Source organism: Corvus kubaryi, unplaced genomic scaffold, assembly GCF_017639235.1.
Source record: "Corvus kubaryi isolate FWS band 111438036 unplaced genomic scaffold, C.kubaryi_AGA036_p1.0 37302, whole genome shotgun sequence".
Classification (NCBI taxonomy): Eukaryota; Metazoa; Chordata; class Aves; order Passeriformes; family Corvidae; genus Corvus; species Corvus kubaryi.
Window position 1 is genome coordinate 996760 of NW_024581095.1, and position 19983 is coordinate 1016742.

At 35.1% G+C, this 19983-nt stretch overlaps 1 protein-coding gene across 1 annotated transcript in view; it reads right to left on the reverse strand.

Moving 5' to 3' along the window:
* Positions 1 to 19983, reverse strand: part of MAN2A1 (mannosidase alpha class 2A member 1) — a 110939-nt gene that overhangs the window by 63238 nt on the left and 27718 nt on the right. Inside the window, exons 4-9 of the mRNA XM_042028037.1 lie at positions 16099 to 16270; positions 14280 to 14407; positions 12643 to 12816; positions 11378 to 11564; positions 6068 to 6245; positions 1820 to 2022 (exon numbers count right to left, since the gene is read on the reverse strand). Coding sequence (XP_041883971.1) covers positions 1820 to 2022; positions 6068 to 6245; positions 11378 to 11564; positions 12643 to 12816; positions 14280 to 14407; positions 16099 to 16270 — 1042 coding nt within the window. The remainder of the gene's footprint in view (positions 1 to 1819; positions 2023 to 6067; positions 6246 to 11377; positions 11565 to 12642; positions 12817 to 14279; positions 14408 to 16098; positions 16271 to 19983) is intronic.

Sequence of the window (19983 nt, forward strand, 5' to 3'; positions counted from 1 at the left end):
ACTTAAAATTAAAAAGTCAATAATGTCTCAAATCACTGTCAATCTCCATTATAAAATCCTTACGTTTTCTTACACTTCTTTACTACCCAAACCCAAACAAACCTTTTTTCAAACAGGAAAAACCTCAAACAAACAAACCCTTTTCTTGCTTAAATGGTTAGTTTTCATATTAGGTCCTGAGGCTGAACACTGGCTTTTAAGTAACAGTGAAGTGCTACTTAATTCTGGTTCTGCTGGAACTTAAAAATATTCATCCTTGGTAAAGAACACATACACATGTGTTGTATGAACCTTCTGTTGTATGAACCTTCTGTTCATGACTCCTTCCCTCACAAACATAGACATACCCCATATACATGGATATATGTTAGCTCAAAAATATTACGGAAATAATTATCACGAGTTCGAGGATTAAATATGATCCTACTGAATTTCCTTTCCTTTAAAGAAATGAAAAATAAAAGACAAAACCCCTACTCCTGCTGTTCTCATAGCTATTGTGACATTGGTGAAGATTCTCACAGTTTCTGAAAACAAAACTGACAAAAAACCTGATATTAGAACAATGAGAACATATTTATACATTTTTTCCTTACACGTTATTTACAAAGGATAATGAAAAATTAAAAACCTCCCAGGTACTTTTTTAAACTATACTTTGTTTTAATACCTAAGAACATTGACAGTTTGGTGTTTCTCCAGAGATTCTATACCCAAACCTTTTTCAGAAGTTAAACGCAACTGAAATGAAGGAATCTCTTTAACAATGTAAAGTTGTAAATAGTACAAACAAATTCATATGAAGTTTCTGCAATCTATGTAATAAAAACCAGAAAAATGACAATTAAGTAACCACACCTAAAAATATTAAAAAAATAGACTATGATGAAGCTGAAGGAAATGCTTGGTGCATTTTAAGACACAGAAAGGAAATTAATCAAAACTATGAAAAAACAATTATCTGGATAATCCAATTTATAAGAACATTATCTGTCCTGCTCTTCCTGTTCTCTTGTACATCTTGTCTTCTCCAACAGCAGTATTAAACAACTCTGTTTTCACTGAAAATTAAAGATTCCTATGATGAATCATCCACTTTACCACAGTAAAAACCGGATTCCTTGGAAGAAATAGAATAGGTTCTGCTAGATAGTTTCTGTTCTGAAAGGTACTTGTATCTCCCTCCAAAACACTACTTTCCAAGCTCGCAAAATGCTGCTTTCCACACCTCTCTTGCTCATTCCACTACTGCAGCATCCATTACAGCAAAAATTGTAATCCTTAAGGAAGGCAATACATGAAATGTTCAGGGTTTACATCATATCCATCTGCCTTAGATTTCTTTCTGGAGCTTTAAAACACAGTTAAATCATCTTATCTTATGTCTGGTACAAGAGGGAACCACTTAAATACTCCATTACCAAAATTCAGCAACTATTTTTTTCTTTAAAGATGCAGACAGTTTTCAGAAGAACAGTAGTCTGAGATCACTTGTTACACAATATTCCTGGCTATTGCTCAGCTTCCTCTAAGAACCTTTGTAAAATTCACATCTTTGTACTTCTCTCTAAAAAAGTTCACAGTATAGCCATAATCCCTTATTGTTTTGATCATATGTGTGCCTTTTGTTTTTGCTGTTAAACTGCCTTTGTCTCAATTCACGAGTTCTGTAGCTTTGACTCTTCCAATTCTCCAAGATCCTGCTGGTGGGGGAATGAGCAAGGGGCTGCCTGGGGTTAAATCACAACAAATACTTACACATTCATCTCTCCTGTGTGCCAAGAAACACGTTATGAATGTACTGGATGGCAGTATTTACCGTATGTAGGACTCCAAGACTCTGTCCAGGCGTTTATAGAAGGGTCGTGATGTAAAGTACCCACTCCAGTAATGATGATCTCTGTCTGCATAGGTGAAGAAGTCTCCACTTAAAACAGGAAAAAATGAATTGCTGCTCTTTTCACCCAAATTGCTTTCTTTGCGCAGAGCTTCAAAGTAATCAGATAAAGTTCCAAACTGGGCCTGAATTAAAATTAGAATTACTGTAATAAAGTTCCATTTTCATTATGCAGAAATACAAAGAGAATGAATATGCTTGGTTCCATATACATTTCAGAAACATGCCACTCTTCCAGCAGATTTATAGCAGAAAACCTATCCCAAAAATCTTTAAAGTTCCGCTGCACACTTTTCAGACAAACTGGATAGCATTTCAAAACTCAATACAAGAAGTACTTTCAAAAAAGCATTTCAACTCAGTACAAGAAAGAGATGGATCTGTTGGAGCATGTCCAGAGAAGAGTCACAAAAATGATCAGAGAAACACCTTCCCTATGAGGAAAATCTGAGAGAGGTTGTGGTTGTTCAGCCTGGAGTGGAGAAGGCTCTGGGGAGACCTTACTGCAGCCTTTCAATAAAGGAGCCTTACAAGAAAGATGGGGACAGGCTTTTTAGTCAGACCTCTTGTGCTAAAAAAAGAGGTAATAATTTTAAACTAAACCAGGGTAGATCTGCACTAGGTATAACGGCAACTTTTAATATGACGGTGGTGATACACTCAAGGTGCCTACAGAGGTTGTGGATGGCCCATCTCTGGAAACATCCAAGGCTGGATTGGATGGGACTCTGGGCAATCTGGTCTAATTGAAGATGTCTCTGCTCATTGCAGGGCAGTTGGATGAGACAGCTTTAAAGGTCCCCTCCAACCAAAACCATTCTACAAATGATGAAATATGATTTTTTTTTTAAAGATATAAATATAAATATAAATGTGAATATAAATAATATGTATTTATAAATATTTATAAATATTTATGAATATAAAATAACATCTAAATGTCAAGAAGTAAGGGAAGCATTGTTTCATGTCTTACAAGTAAGTCTCTTATACACAAGCTAAATAATACCTCAATATTACCCAAGTAGCTGTCTGGACTAAATAAGAAATATGGTGTAATGTAACAAAAGCATAGTTCTCCTAATCCTGTCTTTTCAAAATTAACTCTCTTGTGCTCCAGATCTTGCTTAACGAAGATGACTAGTGATCAAAAAAAAATTAGCATTTCCTTTCAGAAGCTGGTCCTTTTAACTCTGTACAAAGAAATTGCAGTTAGAGATGTAACATGTGGGAGTAAAAAATAAATTCATTATCTTCTGGTCACTTTTAAAAATGCTAAGATATTGTAATAGCAGATCTTTACCGGGTAGGTCAAAAATGGTATCCTCAAGCATTAGGGGCACAACAAAAAAAAAGAAAAAATAAATGATTGATACCAATGTTGTTAGTATTAAGAAATGTTGTTAAAGAAGGCATAACTGGCAAACTGGATTTTGAATGAAAGTGAAAAAAAAAAGGAAGCTGGAACAGAAGATCACATTACTTTACCAGGAGTATCCTCACCTTAAGTTATAATGATAATATCAAGTACCTTTGTTTGCTATTACTATTATTATTTTTAACAATAAGCATACAATGAGCATGCTACAATTTACAGCATCAAAACCAAGTTTTAGTAAAAATCTTTCAAAAGTGACTTGGAATATAAGGACTATCAGACTATCACTGTGACAACAAAATTAAACTTTTTAATCATTTAAAAAACCCCAAACACTTTCACTTCAAAGTCATTCAGATCATCCAAGTATTTGTTAGGTGGATACAATACGGTAACTTGCCACTTTAAATGGCAGTAAAGCAGAGAAAGATAAATATTGCCCCTGAAATCCCACCATTAGTAAACCTTGCCTTATTTCTAGGCATACTTGGTCTTTTCCCTCACTATCATAGGGACCTACAAGTAGAAAACAAAAACCAAAAACAATACACCAAGAGAAGACACAGAGATGATCTCACTTTTGCATTGAATCAGAGGAGTAGAACCTCACCAGTGGAAGCACCAAAATCAGGTGAATGGAACAGTGAAATAGCCTGGTTGACTCTTCTATTGGCATACAAAAAGACTCAGCTTAATTTATATATAATAGATGCAAAGGAGATCTCTGAATGGGAGATTGAATTCCTCAAGAGCAAAATAGGTATGTTTTACAGTGCTGTACCACATACTTTTAGATCAGAATAGTGGCTGGCAGGAGAATCTCAATGGTAAAAGACATATCCACTAGATAAACATCACAAAGAGCTGTCTGAAAGAGTAAATCTCTCTTCAGATCAGAAAGGCAGAGTAGGCACTCCCTTGTGTAAGCAGTAATATACCAGGCATCTCAGCACTTCAGGAAGAAATGTGAACTCTTCCTTTATGTAATCTAAGTTCTTACATAGCTGAGCGTGTCCTGTTACTTGCCTGTGGAGGTACATTCCACTAGGGAAAGTGCAGAAGAGTGTGGAAGTTCTCCGTCTAAGCTCAAATTTTCAAGAATAAATGACATCAGTTTCAAACAAAACAAATAATCAAACCAAACCAGAAAAACAAACAGACCAAAAAATACCCCATCAGACAGGCAACAAATAAGAAAGAAAAAAAGAACAACAAAAACAGAGAGAGAAAAACCTAAGTATCTGAATAAAATGAAAAGGAGAAATGCTCTGATGCTGACAGTGCTCCAGCTGATCAAAAATATCCTAGGTATGAAGTGGTAGACAAAGAGGATTTTGTATCTTTTTGTGTGGGTATTAAAAACCAGAAAAAGGGCTGGATACTTCTGTGAGGGAACCAAGGGTTAATGCAATTCCAGATGGGCACACCTAGCCTAATGAAGTGGACTGATAGAATCCTTGACAATGGGCTGAACAGAACCTTTCCAAAAAGGAACTTTCAGATGTCTCAGGACAGCACTGGTCCTTGAAGAATGACTTCAGACTTACAGCCTTCAGTTTTTGCCCCACAAAATCATCCAGCCCTGGTTAGCCATAACTACAGAAAATATGTTGCTGTTAGTATCCAAAGAGTACCAAAGTGTATACCTGTACAGTATATGCATTTTTGACAGAAATAAAGCAAGTGATAGCAGCAATCTTAAGTTTTAAAAGATGGGCTTTAGATTTAAAAAAATTTGAAGAGTCCTCTCCAGGTGTATCTCCGTCCACTAAGACGTAGTGGTCCTTCACCATACATCATGTCGCCTACATCCCATAGGAAACACATAAAATCCAGTTTTCAGATAAGATATAATCCCAAGAAATCATCTTGGCAAAACACAAGCCCAGAAGTCAGCAGAAAGTAATAACATACTATAGGCACTAGTCAAATGCACAGCTGGAAGAATCAGGGAAGGTCTCAGAAAAGATAAGGAAAAACAGATGCATGCACAAACCACACGAAAGATACCAGACCAGGTTTTTAAAAAAACCTGAATGTGAAAGCAGCAACAGTGCACTCTCAGGTGACACTCAAAAAACCCAAGGTTGTGGTCCCCCATTTGTTACTGTCATGTCGAAAGATGATGAAAAATTGTCTGAATACAGAGAACATCTATAGTACAAGTCTCTAGGGCCATCAGCTTACACATTAGAGCATATGAATGTGTGTTTTAACTCTGACACATAAATGCTGATTTGAAGTGGTACCTCATCTGATAATTGTGTTAGTATACTCAGTCCTTTTGTAGCCAGGTCAGTCTCAGATTTTACCACATGTGCCAGCAATGGCACCTCTTAAGACTTTTTGGTTTGTTTTGGGATGTAAAACCAAGAGGACTCAAATAAAGCAGCAAAATTTTCTTGAACTTCTAGTAAGAAAATACAATAGTTTTAAGTAACAAATCTTGTGAGTCGTAAGTAACAATACCTGAAGCCTGTGAAAACAGGAGCACTAAGAAAACAATTAAAAACCTAATAGCTGCTCTCCAAATTAATCTGGTTTGGAAACTATCTATAGTTTTCAAGCCGGTATTATTAATAGCAAAGGTTTTGTTTTGCGGGGAGAGAAGGTAGTAAAGAAAAAAAAAAAGTGAGCAAGCTACCAAGACACATCAATCTATTGCTAAATAATATATTAAGTCTTGCAGTTGCAAAAACTGAACCTAACAACAATTTCTTTTTTCCATGAAGAATATCAGAATTTTGGGAAATACTGTTTTCTCCACAAACCAGAAAATGTGTTGTAGTTACCTTAACATGCCACTCAGGACAAGAATTCATATAATCAAACAACTTCTGATAATTCTGGTACTGCTGATCCCATTCTGAGCTCTCAGCATAGCGGAAATCATCCCCAAGTGGAGCCAACAGGACTTTCGTACGGAAAAGTTTTGACTTCTTCCTGTATTGATCTAATATAATCCAAGCCCTTGAGGAGAGAAAAAGAGAAGAGCAATTAGGAAGACAGAGGGAAAAAAGTCAGCATTTGGCAAAACAATTCTTAGATACCAAGTTGTGCATTAGGATGACCCTAAACAAGACATACTAAACTCCATTATCCCACTTTGTAACAAAAAGCTGGATGCAATTCTCCCCACTGGGACACCATATTCAACCTACTACTGTTGCAAACACCATGCTAATAAAATCCTTCAATAAGCTTATCAAGCTTCATCTCAAGCAGTAGGGCAGTCTGGACCAATTTGTGCCTGTGCCAAAACTAACCTACAGTTCAAATCATGTTTACCTGCTTTATATTTAGATAACAATCCTAATCCTCTCCAGCTCCTATTTATAATAATAAGCAAGCTCTTCTCATCCCCTCTGGTACCTTCCTTTGATACTTTGCTTCATGTCTTCATGTCCTTGACAGAAAAACTGCCCATAAACTAATCTCTGAGGAACTCCAGCCTTGTAAATAAAACAAGTAATTCAAGAGGAAGTTTGCTGCTAAAAATCACTGTTCTCCATTCAGCCAGCTTCTTATGTGCCTTAGAGCCATCCCTCTTGAATCTTTGAGTCCTGAAAAATTAAATCCACTGCTTTTATGCTTTTGGCCTTAAAAATCCTTCGGCACCTACTAATTCTAGGATGGGTAAACTATCAGTTCCACAAAAGCAATATATTAAGAATCACAAGTCTGATATCTAGGTTATTGAAAAAGTCCATTTTCAACCCTCCCCCTTCAAGTCACAATTATCAGCATCTTCAGATGCTGATACCCTCTAATTAAAATTATGTAAATAATTCCCATAGGAAATATAAACCATAGTAACATATTTAAGAAAACAGAAATACAAATTTCAAGGCTTTAAAGACAAAAGAGCAGAAAATTCAGATTCTAATGAGGCTTTTTTGTTTCTTCATGTCTTTTTAATAGACGATCTAGCAAAATCACCTTGCAACTCACACTCTTGAAGAACTGCTACATAAACATTTATGCAAAATTCTAGTCCATTATATTTGAACCCCCTTTTCCTTTGAACCGCATGTCAGGGTTTACTTATTTATCAGATTGCAAAAGTACTGTGTAAACACAAGGTCTGACTGTATTCTGGAGGGAGAATGGGGCCACAACATTAACTTTAGCTAAGGATCCACAAAGTTCTAATGAGACTACAATTTACCCAGCCAGTGGCTATCATTACCCTGCCCCCTGTCTATTACTGGATTTATAGTGCAGATTACCAATCAATACTTTCCATGATTTCAACAGGTTGTAAGATTTAAATACAAAAGCTTCCTCACCACACAGCTACCAGAACAGCAGCCACAACACAAGACTTGGCAATGCTTCTTTCTAGGGAGCCAGTCTAACTCAAATTTTCCACATATAGGCTATGGTTAAAAACATACTTTAGTGTTGAGTCTCTTGAAAAATACAGGTTACAGTTAACAGGATATTTGACTCTGACATCTCCCTTCAAAGTCCTTCTCTGGTTTCTTTCCAAACATCCTGTGAAATTTATAAGTATTGCTGCTCTCCATTTCTTAAAGTACTGATAACTGTGGGATTATTCTATGTTTTTAAGGGGATGGCAAGATCTTCCTCCATTCCAAACCACTTTCAATTGCAAAAACACTGAAGAACATCAATTCAAGTATATCCTTCTAAGTTTCTCTCAAATAACTTCCTAAATCATTAATTCATATAGGAATGTAAAAGTGCCAGCAGAAAGCCCCAGACAGAGCATGGTGAAGAAAAAAAAAACACCTCTGGAGGAAAAAAAAGATTCCAGTGACTGTCATCAATATTTTCCCATTATTGTTCCCCAGTGAAACAGAATTAGATACATTTTGATATGTTTATCCTGCCTATCTGAATGAAAATCTGAAAACGAAGCAGGAGATCAGACATGACAAACCTTTTGTTTTCAAGTTTTCAGACTATCACTGAATGCTTGAGACCTTTCAACAAATAAAGAAAACCTTTTTGTACCAGAACTGTCTTCTTTTAATGCAAGACCAAGTATTTGAGTAAATACATATCAAAACAATAAACATGGCTGGTTTTACCTCTTTCTATGTTAAAGGAAGAGGAGCTACAACCACCTGAAGTAGGCAATCACAAACATTAACCCCCAATGCCATCTGGCAGTGTAATTCTGAACACAAATTGCATGTTGTACAATGTGACCATAAGGAGAAAAAAGCTGAAGGGCAAAACTGGGCTCTTGAACAGTAGCTGGTGAAGAGGAAAGTCCTTTCTCTACTGTTTCTCTGAAGCACATAACTTGCAGTACAGATTCTCTCCTATTTCCATGCTTCAGAGAGAAACAAACTGTGCTTCTGCTAACAACTCATTTCCATTCAAGGTAAAAGAAACCTCAACAACCCAGGAAAAAAAACCCCAATACAACAGCTGTTTTTTCTTCCTAGTGCGAAAAGCTTCAGCATTCAAACATATGGATAAGGATGCAGCTGCAAATCAGGGCAAGTGCAAGGGTAGTCTTTATAACCTAAGGTGTTATGAAGTGTAATTAAACAAGTACAGGTTTTCAATTAGGTTGCTGCTTCATTCCTTCTTACCAAGTCACAACTTATGTGGCAAGGCAATGAAAAATCCAACAACTACTAGTCTGAAGTTTTCAACTCAGCATGTCTTTAATGCATATATAAGGCCCTAATAGTATAGAAATCAAAAGCAACAGTCCCAGCTGAGTATTTAAGATCTGGGTTTTATTAATTTTGTTGTAGCTTTGGCATTGAAGAAAGGTCAGCAATCTAAACCTAGTCTCCAAATTAATCAACTTTTTTCAAATTCATGAATCTTCTGTATTTTTTAGTCTTAAAGCAATCAGAGATAAGAGGCAGATTAATTAGTCTGCTGCAAACCTGTAACCTTGGAAAACTTATGATATAAAGATAGATTTTTCAGTTCTGGAACTCATACATCTCATCATAACAATTGTAAAATATGTTATTACAGAGGTCAGATCAACAAAGTTTTTGGTTGTCTACAATATTCCAACTTTTCATAAAACACACATAGTGTTTTAGCATTCTCCATCAAAACACTACTTCCTGCATTATAGTGGATTTATTTGAAACTAGACACTAGAAGTGTAGTTCCAGTGTTCCAAATGTAAATAATCCAGGCTTCTAACTCAAACACCATGTGTTAGTTTTACTTTTCCCAGAGGTATCACACAGCATACTGCTGTTTCAACTCCCTGTTAGACATCAAAACCGCTTTTATCTAAAAAAGCTGATGCAAAATATTAAGTTTCAGAGACCATACTGAGATGATAATCACTTTAACTTGATCATATGTTCACTACATACCTGCCCCCATTTATCTTATTCTGTAATATGCTTTGACATGTGAAAACCCATTTCTTTTACAAGATCTAATTTAGATTTTAATGCAAAGGTTGCATCTAGAAAGCACAAGAATTAAGGATAATTAAAAATCAAGACCCTTAAAAAGACTATTCCAAGCAGACACTCTACATTTTATTTATAGCCTCTATGTTTCAGGTATTTGTTAAACAAGCCGTTGCTCTTCTGCAAATATTTGTCTCAGCTAATTGAGATATATTGTCAAGATTTTTTTTTTTTACAACTTTGATTTAATAACATATGAGCTTTCCTTCACATTCAATAGGCACTGGGTGTGTCATATTTTTTCTACTTTTCTCCTGTCACCATCATCTTTCATTTCTCTGCTTCAAAAAAACCCCACTTTTTCCTATCATCATACCAATTCCTACCTTTAAATACAGCAATTGTAATGTATTGTGTTTAATTTTGGTTTTATCTTCAGTAATATTTTGTAATTGAATTTTGTTCAAGTGATGTTTTCATGATGCTTGTCAAAATTTATACTCTGAGAAAAGCAATGCATACTTGACATGTAGACAAGCAGTGCATCATCATCACATCATCACTTTAAAACTTCAGCATCAAGGACCAAAAAGTCACCCTTAATACATTTGTTATGCTCAGCAATTTGCACAAACTGTAAACAGCTACCTCAACTTTTAACTCTGGAAACCTGGTATAGTTTGAAGCCTGAAGATAGCAACAGGAACCATAGAACACAACCATTTTCTGGAAAAACCTTTGGTAGCTTAACTTACTTCCCTTTCTTTTCTCTTTTTTCCTTTTTTTCTTCCTTTACTCTCCCTCCCCAGCTCCCCACCTCCACCCTCTGCCCCCGTCACCCAAAAATGAGAAGCAGTTTTGTAGGAGTGTAAATTTGATTCTTAACTGTGGCAAAACTCTGTGTTTCTACTTGAAAACTAGAACTGAGGTTAATAGGAATTTCTACCCTGGGCACAAAGGAACAGGTATTTCCACCCTGGAGACACAGAAATAGGAATCAGATTAACTTACGGCTTGCACTTCACAAAACTTAGGCCACAGATTGCCAAGTTTTTCAAGGATATACCACAGGAAATATACCACTGTTTGTAGTTACAGCACACATCACGCTGCCCCTGAAGTGATCCACTTGCAGGGAACTTGCAGTGTTCATAAAATTCACAAAAAACACAGTAAACCAGTAACATGACTACAACCAGATGACTGTGTTCTGACTGTCATTCAGACACTGACTCATGTGTCACAAATAGAAAATTTTTAAAAGTGCCCTTTCCTTAACTACAACTTTTCCTCTAATTTCACTGACAGTTATGTTACCAACTTAGGAGCAAACACCAGGTTATGCAACAGGTATTGTTTAGCCACAACAAGCTTCTTTTAAAATCTTTTACTGGTTTTGGCTGGGGTAGAGTCACAGTGGGCAGTATGGAGCTGTGATCTGTGTTTGCTCTGCTGACAGGGTTGACAACAGAGAGATGATTTTGTTATTTCTGAGCAGGGCTTGCACAGCGCCAAGGCCTCTCCTGCATCTGAACCCATGAGTTTTCTCATTTTACTCTTCTGATTCTGTTCCCCACCCCACTATGGGGACAGTGAGCTGAGTGGAGCTGAGCTGCTCACTGGGGTTGAACCACAGCAGAACTAAATTCACCAAGCTATGCCAGATGTCATCTTTGACCAGCATAATTACATTTTTCTAAAGTTATTTCCTTGAGGAGTATGTAAAAACTGTACCTGTGTTGAACATTTCCAGCATGAATAGCTTCTGGTGGAACTCTCCAAGGACAACTTACTCTTCCTCCAGGAAGCCGTTTGAAATCAAACTGGCAGCAGATTTTCGGATCTGGGCCGCAAGTATGAGGAATATCATAGCTATAGAAAGGCATCATATGACAAAGAATATCCGTACTGGATCCCAAATCTGGAATAAAATAGAGTAAAACTTTAAAATAAGTCCTCTCAGATTTGTCAAAAGTAAATCACTCCCATACATACCTGCCAAGAATCAGTCCAAGAATTGCACTGGAAAAATACCACATCAAGACAATTTCTTATTTTGAATATCCATAACTTGAATCTACCTTATATGTGTGTATATATATATATATATATATGTATGTATATATATATATACACATATATATGTATATATATGTATATATACATATATATGTATATATATATATATATGTATATGTGTATATATATATATATATATATATATACCTTATATGTATAAAGAGGGTAAAAAAAGAGATACAGTCAAGATTGGAATGTTCTAGTCAAGCACCAGGTGATTGGGAAAGACAGGGACAAATGTTAGGTGTGTTTTACCCAGGTAAACCTCGTGATTTTTAGAATTTTTGAGGTAATAAAACACATATTTTATACTGTGAGTGGATTAAAACAACTATTAAAAAAACCCAAACATCAAAACAAAACCAAAAAGAAAACAAAGCAAAAGCCAATCACCCTGCTGTCACTGCCTCATTAGCACAATATTTGAATTAGTTGTAATGTTCCTTCTCCTACACTATATTTCCACATAGTAGGAAATAAAGGAGTAGGAGGAAGAAAAAAAGTAAAAAACAAGTAAAGGAATTTTTCACCCTTTTTACTTTTCTTATGTACACTTACAAGGAGTATGAGAGGATGGAAAAAACAAGAGAAGGTAAAAGCAAAAATGAAAGTGAAAAGAAAGGAAGATCAGAAGAACAATAGCAACAATATTGTTTTTACATTTAGCGCCTTTCCTAATGCACAGATATTCTCATTTCACTTTCTGTTATTCAAAGAGGAAAAAAAAAGGAAAAAAATCTGCTAAATTTAAGCTAGATGAAAGGCTTTTTTTAAACAGGATTGCAATTTAAAGTTTTCATGTCTAGACTAACTCTGCTAAATCTCCTCTGTAAATATTTCCATAGTACTTATTCGAGTTCTCTTCATATTTTACCTGTGTAAATTAACAAAATAAATTGACATAAAGGAAGAGCATATACCCCAGTTCTGTCTCCAAAAAAATTCTAGTGTCTTTTGTGTTGCAAAATGTTTTTTAACTGAATAATGAACTCTCTGCACAAGCATATTGGAAAATCCTGTGCGCTTCAGAAGGTAGGCCATTGTTGGTGAATGCCCAAATGGATCAACTGCCCATCCAGACTTCGGTTTTACTCCTGTTGACAAAAGAAAAAAGAAAAAAGGAAAGAAAGTTTTACTTTTCACTCCAAGAAAGTCATTCCAATAATTCAAATCAGAGCACTAAAGATAACATTTCCAAGATTATATACCCAGTTAGGTATTAAACCTCCTGCAGAACCCTGGAATTAACAAACTAGAATTAAACCATTAAACAAACAAACAAAAAAACCAAATATCTTATAAACAAGGCATTCTAACAAAATAAAAAACTTTAAAATAGTACTCCTTGTTGCTATGCTGTTTCAATTTTGCATCAAACATCTTTATTTGGAATCATTAATTAAATACATATCTTCTTTCACTTAAAGTAGTTTACAGACGGTACAATAGGAAAAGAAAGTTGAAAGAAAATGAATGGATGTGGATGGATTAATAAGGTAGCTTGTTGATATTTCACTGTTATTTAAATAAGGTTAATCTTTTTTGGCTTCAGAACTAAATTTTCTTTTGATTTATTAGTTTGTTGATCAATAGAATCATGTTGATTAATACTCTCTTTTCACTGAACTTCATGCTAGTAAATAAAAAAGCTACATCTGATTCGTTTTTAATTAATCAACATGGTTCCTTTGGCACTTTTTACTGTCTTTCCAAAAAAAAACCACAGTAAAGAATGCATTACCCTTTTATTAGGTCTTCCTTCCCCCTCCAATTATGTCAAGCTGTGTTTATGGAAATTGCAATCTAAGAAAAACAGTGAAACAGCTTTCCAAAATAATTTCAGTTAATTGGATGAAATAATCTCAATTTATTATTAAAATCACCGTACAAATATTTTCTATATAAAAAAGTTTCTCTCTTCTTACGGAACTAAACAAAAGAACATCCCAAAGCCAGCAAAACAGTTCAGCCAATGTAACTGCAATCAGTAATTCCCAATTCTAACATTACATTGGGTTTAGGCTTTATACTACTACTATACTATACTACTACTACTGCTGCTGCTGCTACAACTAAATTTTGTAATTGTTTTAAAGCCTGATAAAAGAGAAGCTAATGAATTCAGAGCCCACAGAATTGATCCAAACACATGAAAGAAATATCAACTTTTAAGTAATTTTAAGAATTTCATCATAATTTTTAAAAGACAGGGCAATTGAAGACGATTTGTGATACCAAACATGGGATCTAAAATTCAGCATGATCTAGTGTTAATAGTTGGTTATTCCAATATAATACGCATGTCTTACATTGACCAAGACAAAATGCTATGACATGAAATAGTTCAAATACACTTTGTCCAGAAACTTCTATCTGCAAAGAGGAATGGCAAATACTAGACTTCATCCTACAGCTTCCTTTAAACGGTGTGATTTAGTGTTTCAGAAAAGCAGAGTAAAGAGAGCGCCTTCTAAGCATCTCAGAAATTAAAAAAAAAAATTATTTTCCTATCGACTTCTGGTATTAACATAGTTAAATCTTAGATCAATGTACATACCAAGGTTCTTTCCTAGCCACTGGTGTCCTTCTATCAGTTGGTCAATTAAAGAAAAATAATGAGCAGAAGCTTCATCAGGCATGACCCATCCTCCTGTTACTATTTCAAATTGTCCATCTTTTATTAACCTGAAAAATACATAAATCATATTCAGAATCTTCCATATGAAAACACACTCTTAAAATCAATTTCTGTACACTCAACAGGCATTTTCCAGCAATTTGATGCCAAAATCTAAATTGTTTGTGCTACTTCCATCACTGGACTATATTTCTTTAATCAAACAGGGAAAAAATGAAGTGTTGAACAGTGAAGTTTTTAATGCCCTTATGCAAGGAAAACTAGCTCTACTGCATGTGCCATATTAGATTTTTTTTAAATTAGGAAGAAGGCTGTTTCCTGCATAGATTACAAAAATAAAAATGTATGTGCCACAGTACTGAAGGCCAGCTGATCAAGATGCCTAGACACTGCACATTTCAAGCGCTGCTAATATCTCCCCATCTTTGATCTAATATTCTTTTTAGAGTTTTAGGGAGCTGATAGATCTTCGAAGTTTACTGTATCTACAAAGGCTTCAGAACATCTCACTCATTAAAATGCCTTCTTGAAACAGGCCACAGGATGGCCCAGTCTCTCTATTGTCAGTGAACATAAAGATCATGATCCCAGCATCAGGTTGTCCCTACAGTTTCAGCACTTATGTTGTACACCAGCATAGAAGTGCTTAATGAATTCAAGAAAAAAATACAGTGAACTCATCAAAACTTAGTCCCATCACAGATGATACCCATAAGAGTAATGAAAAAGCATGCAACAAAAATAATCTCAAGTGTAGCTTCTCCAAGTCTTACAGCAGCTTAACCAATACCTGATTCTCCTGAAGAGAAGACACAGTTCCCTAGTGATTCTCATTTACTGTTTACTGTGTTCCCAGGGTTATTTTTAATGTCACAAAACCACACAGCTGTGCTGTAATACTCAACCACTGCACATAAATTTTTAAACAAGTAGTTTTTTACCTAGATTCCAAGATTTCCACCTTTACCTAACCTTTGCAGCTGTGATCTCACAGACTTAATGCATACTGCAACACCCACATCTTGAAGAGGGGCATGAGAAGGAGGCCATCACAAGCATGAAATAACAACTGTTGGATCCTGTCTTAAAGCCAAGTAAAAATAAGAAAAAAATATCCCTGCTTTTTGAAAACCCCAAACAAGATCCTTACTTCAAGTTTATCCAAGCAGCCTCCTTCCTTGTCTCAATGGCTAGGTAAACCTTTTACTTCTATATTCCATTTTGACTTGTGATTTTAAAAATCACTAAGAAGAGCAAGGGTGTAAAGTACATACTACTTTACCATTAAAGCAGCTGCATGTTTATAAAAAACATTTGTATTTAAACACAAAAAATCCTTACAAATTTTTATGCAAACAGAAATCTGATAAAATCTTCATATGTATCATAACAAGGAAAAAATACCGTATGTAAACAGCTACTAGGAAAGGTTGTATTTATTTAGTTGCAAATACCTTAGTGTGACTTCAAATAAAGATCATAATCACTATCCATTACAGTTTGAATGACATGGTTGTACATAGAAACTTTTAGTCAAATTTTTAGGCAACTCAGTAATTTGTCTTCACTTCTCTATTTTGCAACTGGGAGAAAACCAAACCAATCCCAAAAAGTCAGAACTCAAGCAGCCAATTATTCTAGCAATTCTGCATCACAGGTGAAATCTCAAGTTTACAGTGTAGTCAAACACACAAAGTCTCAACACAAGATACATGGAAGAAAAATTCAGTATTCAAACCTTTTAACAGCATCTTTTTTTTGGCTATCTATTCCATCCCACCATTTTGAAAAGTAAGAAATCTCGGACCATATAAATTTCCTTCGGTTGTCTTCTTGCAGTTTTATAACCATGTTATTTAAAATATGCTGTGTCTGATCTCTGAAGTAATCATCAAAAGTCTTCAGCCAACCTAGGAAAAAGAAAATATGAAATAAAGCCTCTTTAGAGAACTGGCTTCTTAGTCCCTTCAGAGAACAGTCTCAGAGAGAACTGGCTCCTTCTCACACGCCAGAAAAAAGCTAAGTAAAGACTGTTCTTAAAAAGCTGAACTTTACGTGCCACGGACAGCTTGAAGTGCTAAACTTCCAAGGAGTTTCTTTTTACAAAATTTACAAGTTTTATTTCCTAAATGTATAAATATATGGAAATTAATAGGCTTTCCACTTTCTAGTTTTTCTATGCTGTGCACAGTAGAAAGTTTGATCAACAGAATACATGGATGCAAATAACTGCGCATCAGTGAGATGCAAAGGAAAAAGAAATTTTAACCACATTTTCAGACTTCACAATCTTACATAAAATTTTTTAGCCTTTCCATAATACCTTGCATGAGAGAGTACATAACATCTTTCTTCCCAGAATCTGTAACTATAACTGAAAAAATTAAGTCTATCTGCTTACTACTTACTGTAAAGTGCTATATTCCTACTCCTACCAGCTTTTGTCATGTATGCACATTATAAGATTTTGTGAAAGCTTCCACACCGTGAAGACGGCACTCCAGACAAATATTATACTAGTAATTCCACTCTGATTTACCAGTTAAGTTCTCCAGAGCCACTACCATTATAATAGTGCCAGTCTGCTTATAGGATACCAGATTAGGCTGTCATGGAATGAAATTACATTGTTTCAAGGAAGTTACATAAATGCAGAAACTTTTACCACTAAAAAATAATTTTCAAGTTTAATTCAAAAATAACTTTATAATTAAATAAAGTCTGACTATTGACTCAGAAAGGATATATTATACTTTATTTTAGGGATAAAAAACCTCAAACATTCATCTTAGGTAGATGCAGAGCTACTGTTTTTAATCTGCAAAATAAGAAATAAAATCATAACACTCCAGAGGAAAAGTTCTAGGTCATTCTATTTTTTCTTTTACAAATGTTTAGCACCTAGAAGACTCATCACCTGTAATACAAGTTTCTCTACAGATAGACAAGTGGGGTCCAATCTATCTTAAAGGGGGAAAATACGTTTTGTCAGGGCAGTTAATATGAAGGCTTAAAGCGTAAAATTAAAACATACTTTCTTCAGAGGAATGCAAATAGCTTAATACAAAAAAAAAAAGTTGTCAGTAAATTACTATTATGCAATCATTTCATAAAGACTGAAAACAAATTTGATGAATAATCTGAATATGTAATAAAATTTTTTTCTGACCTCTTCCCATTTCAACCTGGGTTGTATTTTTTTTAATAGAAGCTTCCACTCAAAGAATTGAGATCACACAGACAATTATTCTTTTCCAATTCTCATTTACTTTTCAACAAATCAAAGGAGTATTTTACTGATAATTACATTTAAAATATCCATATGTGTTAGACTGCCAGTTTATAGCTTTATATCAAGAAATTTCTTCTGCAAGAGACAGTATCATCCTAGCACACAACTAAAGGAGGATAAATTAAAAACATCCTATGATTTTCCTGTACACTAATATATCATCATCATAAACTATTTCAAAGTCTTTTTATATTGCAGCAATAAAAGCAAATTTACACTAGTCTTCTGAAACATTCTTAAAAATGTTAAGAAAACAGGCTAACTAAAACATCAAGCTAAATGTCAAAGCAGCTGACAAAAGAATACAATATGATGTAGGAAGCATTATAATGAAAGATTGTTTTGTTTTAACATACTCAGTTCATTACGCTGAGGAAGAGTGTAACATACTGAACTGTTAACAGTGTGTTAACAGAGTTAACACACTGAACTGAACACACTTCAGAGAGTACTAGGAAGTTTTTACAGGTATTCACAGACTTAGCTGCAAGCCAACAGAAAGCCCTCTGAAATGTAATTACCATACATCTATTTATTTATAAATAGAACAGCATATTCTGCATTGGAAAGGGCCTATAATGATCACCTAGTTCAACTGCCTGACCACTTCTTGGTTGACCAAAAAAAAATGTTAAGAGCATTATCCAACTGCCTCTGAAACACCCTCCCCAGAAAGCTGCAGAGGGCAGTGAGGTCACCCCTCAGCCTCCTTTTCTCCAAACTGGACAAACCCAGACTCCTCAGCAGCTCCTCACAGGACAGACCTTCCAGCCCTTCTGCCAGCTCTGCTGCCCTTCTCTGGGTGCGTCCCAGTGCCTTCACATGCTTCCTAAGGTGTGGTGCACTAAACCCAATGACTTACAGAGACTCTTCAATTTTGCACGGAGTCATACAATAAAATTTTTTTTAAAATTAAAAAAAAAAGAAGCTGAACAACAAAATAATGGATAAATCAATTTACAGTTGCTGGCTAGAGTATTATTTCACACCTCAGTCCTTAATACAACATAAGAATCTACAACTTGTGTTTATCCACAAACTAAAAATTTGTTCCCAGGCTGAAAGAAAAAGGTTTACCAGTGTATTTCCAATACAAAACTTTCAGTACAAAGACAGTTTACACAAAAATTGCAATAGTTCGGAGCTGCAATTACCAAGACTAAATATGATATTAACAGCAAAATAACACTTGTTGGTTTAAATGTAGATAAAGCCCTTTGTCAACATAAAAGTCACAGGAACACAGAATCACTGAGGTTGTAAAAGACCTCTGAGATTATTGAGTCCAATCTCTGAGTAACCATCACCTTATAAATCAGACCATGACAGTGAGTGCCATGTACAGTTTTTCTTTTAAAAACTCCAGGGATGGTGACTCCACCATTCCAATGTTTAACAATCCTGTAAACAGGAGAAAAAAATAGTACTGTTTTTCATGTCATTATGCTAGGCTTGACATAATACATATTGAGGACTTAGCCGGATACTTTCATTTTCTGCCACCCTGTGTGATAACGGAGGGCACACACTGCTGAGCTGCTTGCCTTTTCATTCCCTCTCTCATCCTTGTCCTCAAAAGTGTGGAAAGTTGCTATCTTCCCCCACCTCCATGAGATTTATCATCGTTATGCAGCTGTTTGTTTTTTTGATTTTTTTCCCCACTCTAATGTAAATTTACTTGGCTTGACAGCATATTCCAAGCATCATGTCTGAATATCAATGCAACTCATTGCTCTACAAAAAATCCTGAAACATTTAATTAACTGATTTGCCACTATTCCTGTCTACACTTTCAAGTTCAAATTCCTTCTTGAAGCTCTATCAGGTCCTTGCACTAGAGAAAGGCAGTCTTGTGTTTTAACATGGTTGACACAGATGTAGAGATAAAGCAAAGGTTTCAGGACAAAATCAGAAATTGAAAAATTAGCATTATTCAAAAAGTAACTTTATTAAGCAAAAGCACTTAACAATTTGATCATGACAAGAATCACAAATCCATTCCTAGCAAAAATATTCAGGTACTGCTTACATACACCTGCAAGACTGCAGGAGTGGTTTTTTACATCTGCATTTCTTTTGCCTCTTGGGTGAAAATTAACTGTTGAAATAAAACAGAATAGGCTTTTCAATTGCTTACTTCCACAAGTCACCCTTCAAAGTTTAAGACGAAATGAGCCTTTAAAAAAATGTCTTGTTTCTGATGAAGTCTGTTTTAACAAAGAGGCAGATCTCATGAATATCTGAAATACTACACCAGTAATATACTAGATTAATGCATTTTTGATAGAAGTATGCATCTCTGATTTATTTTTCAGGAGATCATAATTAATT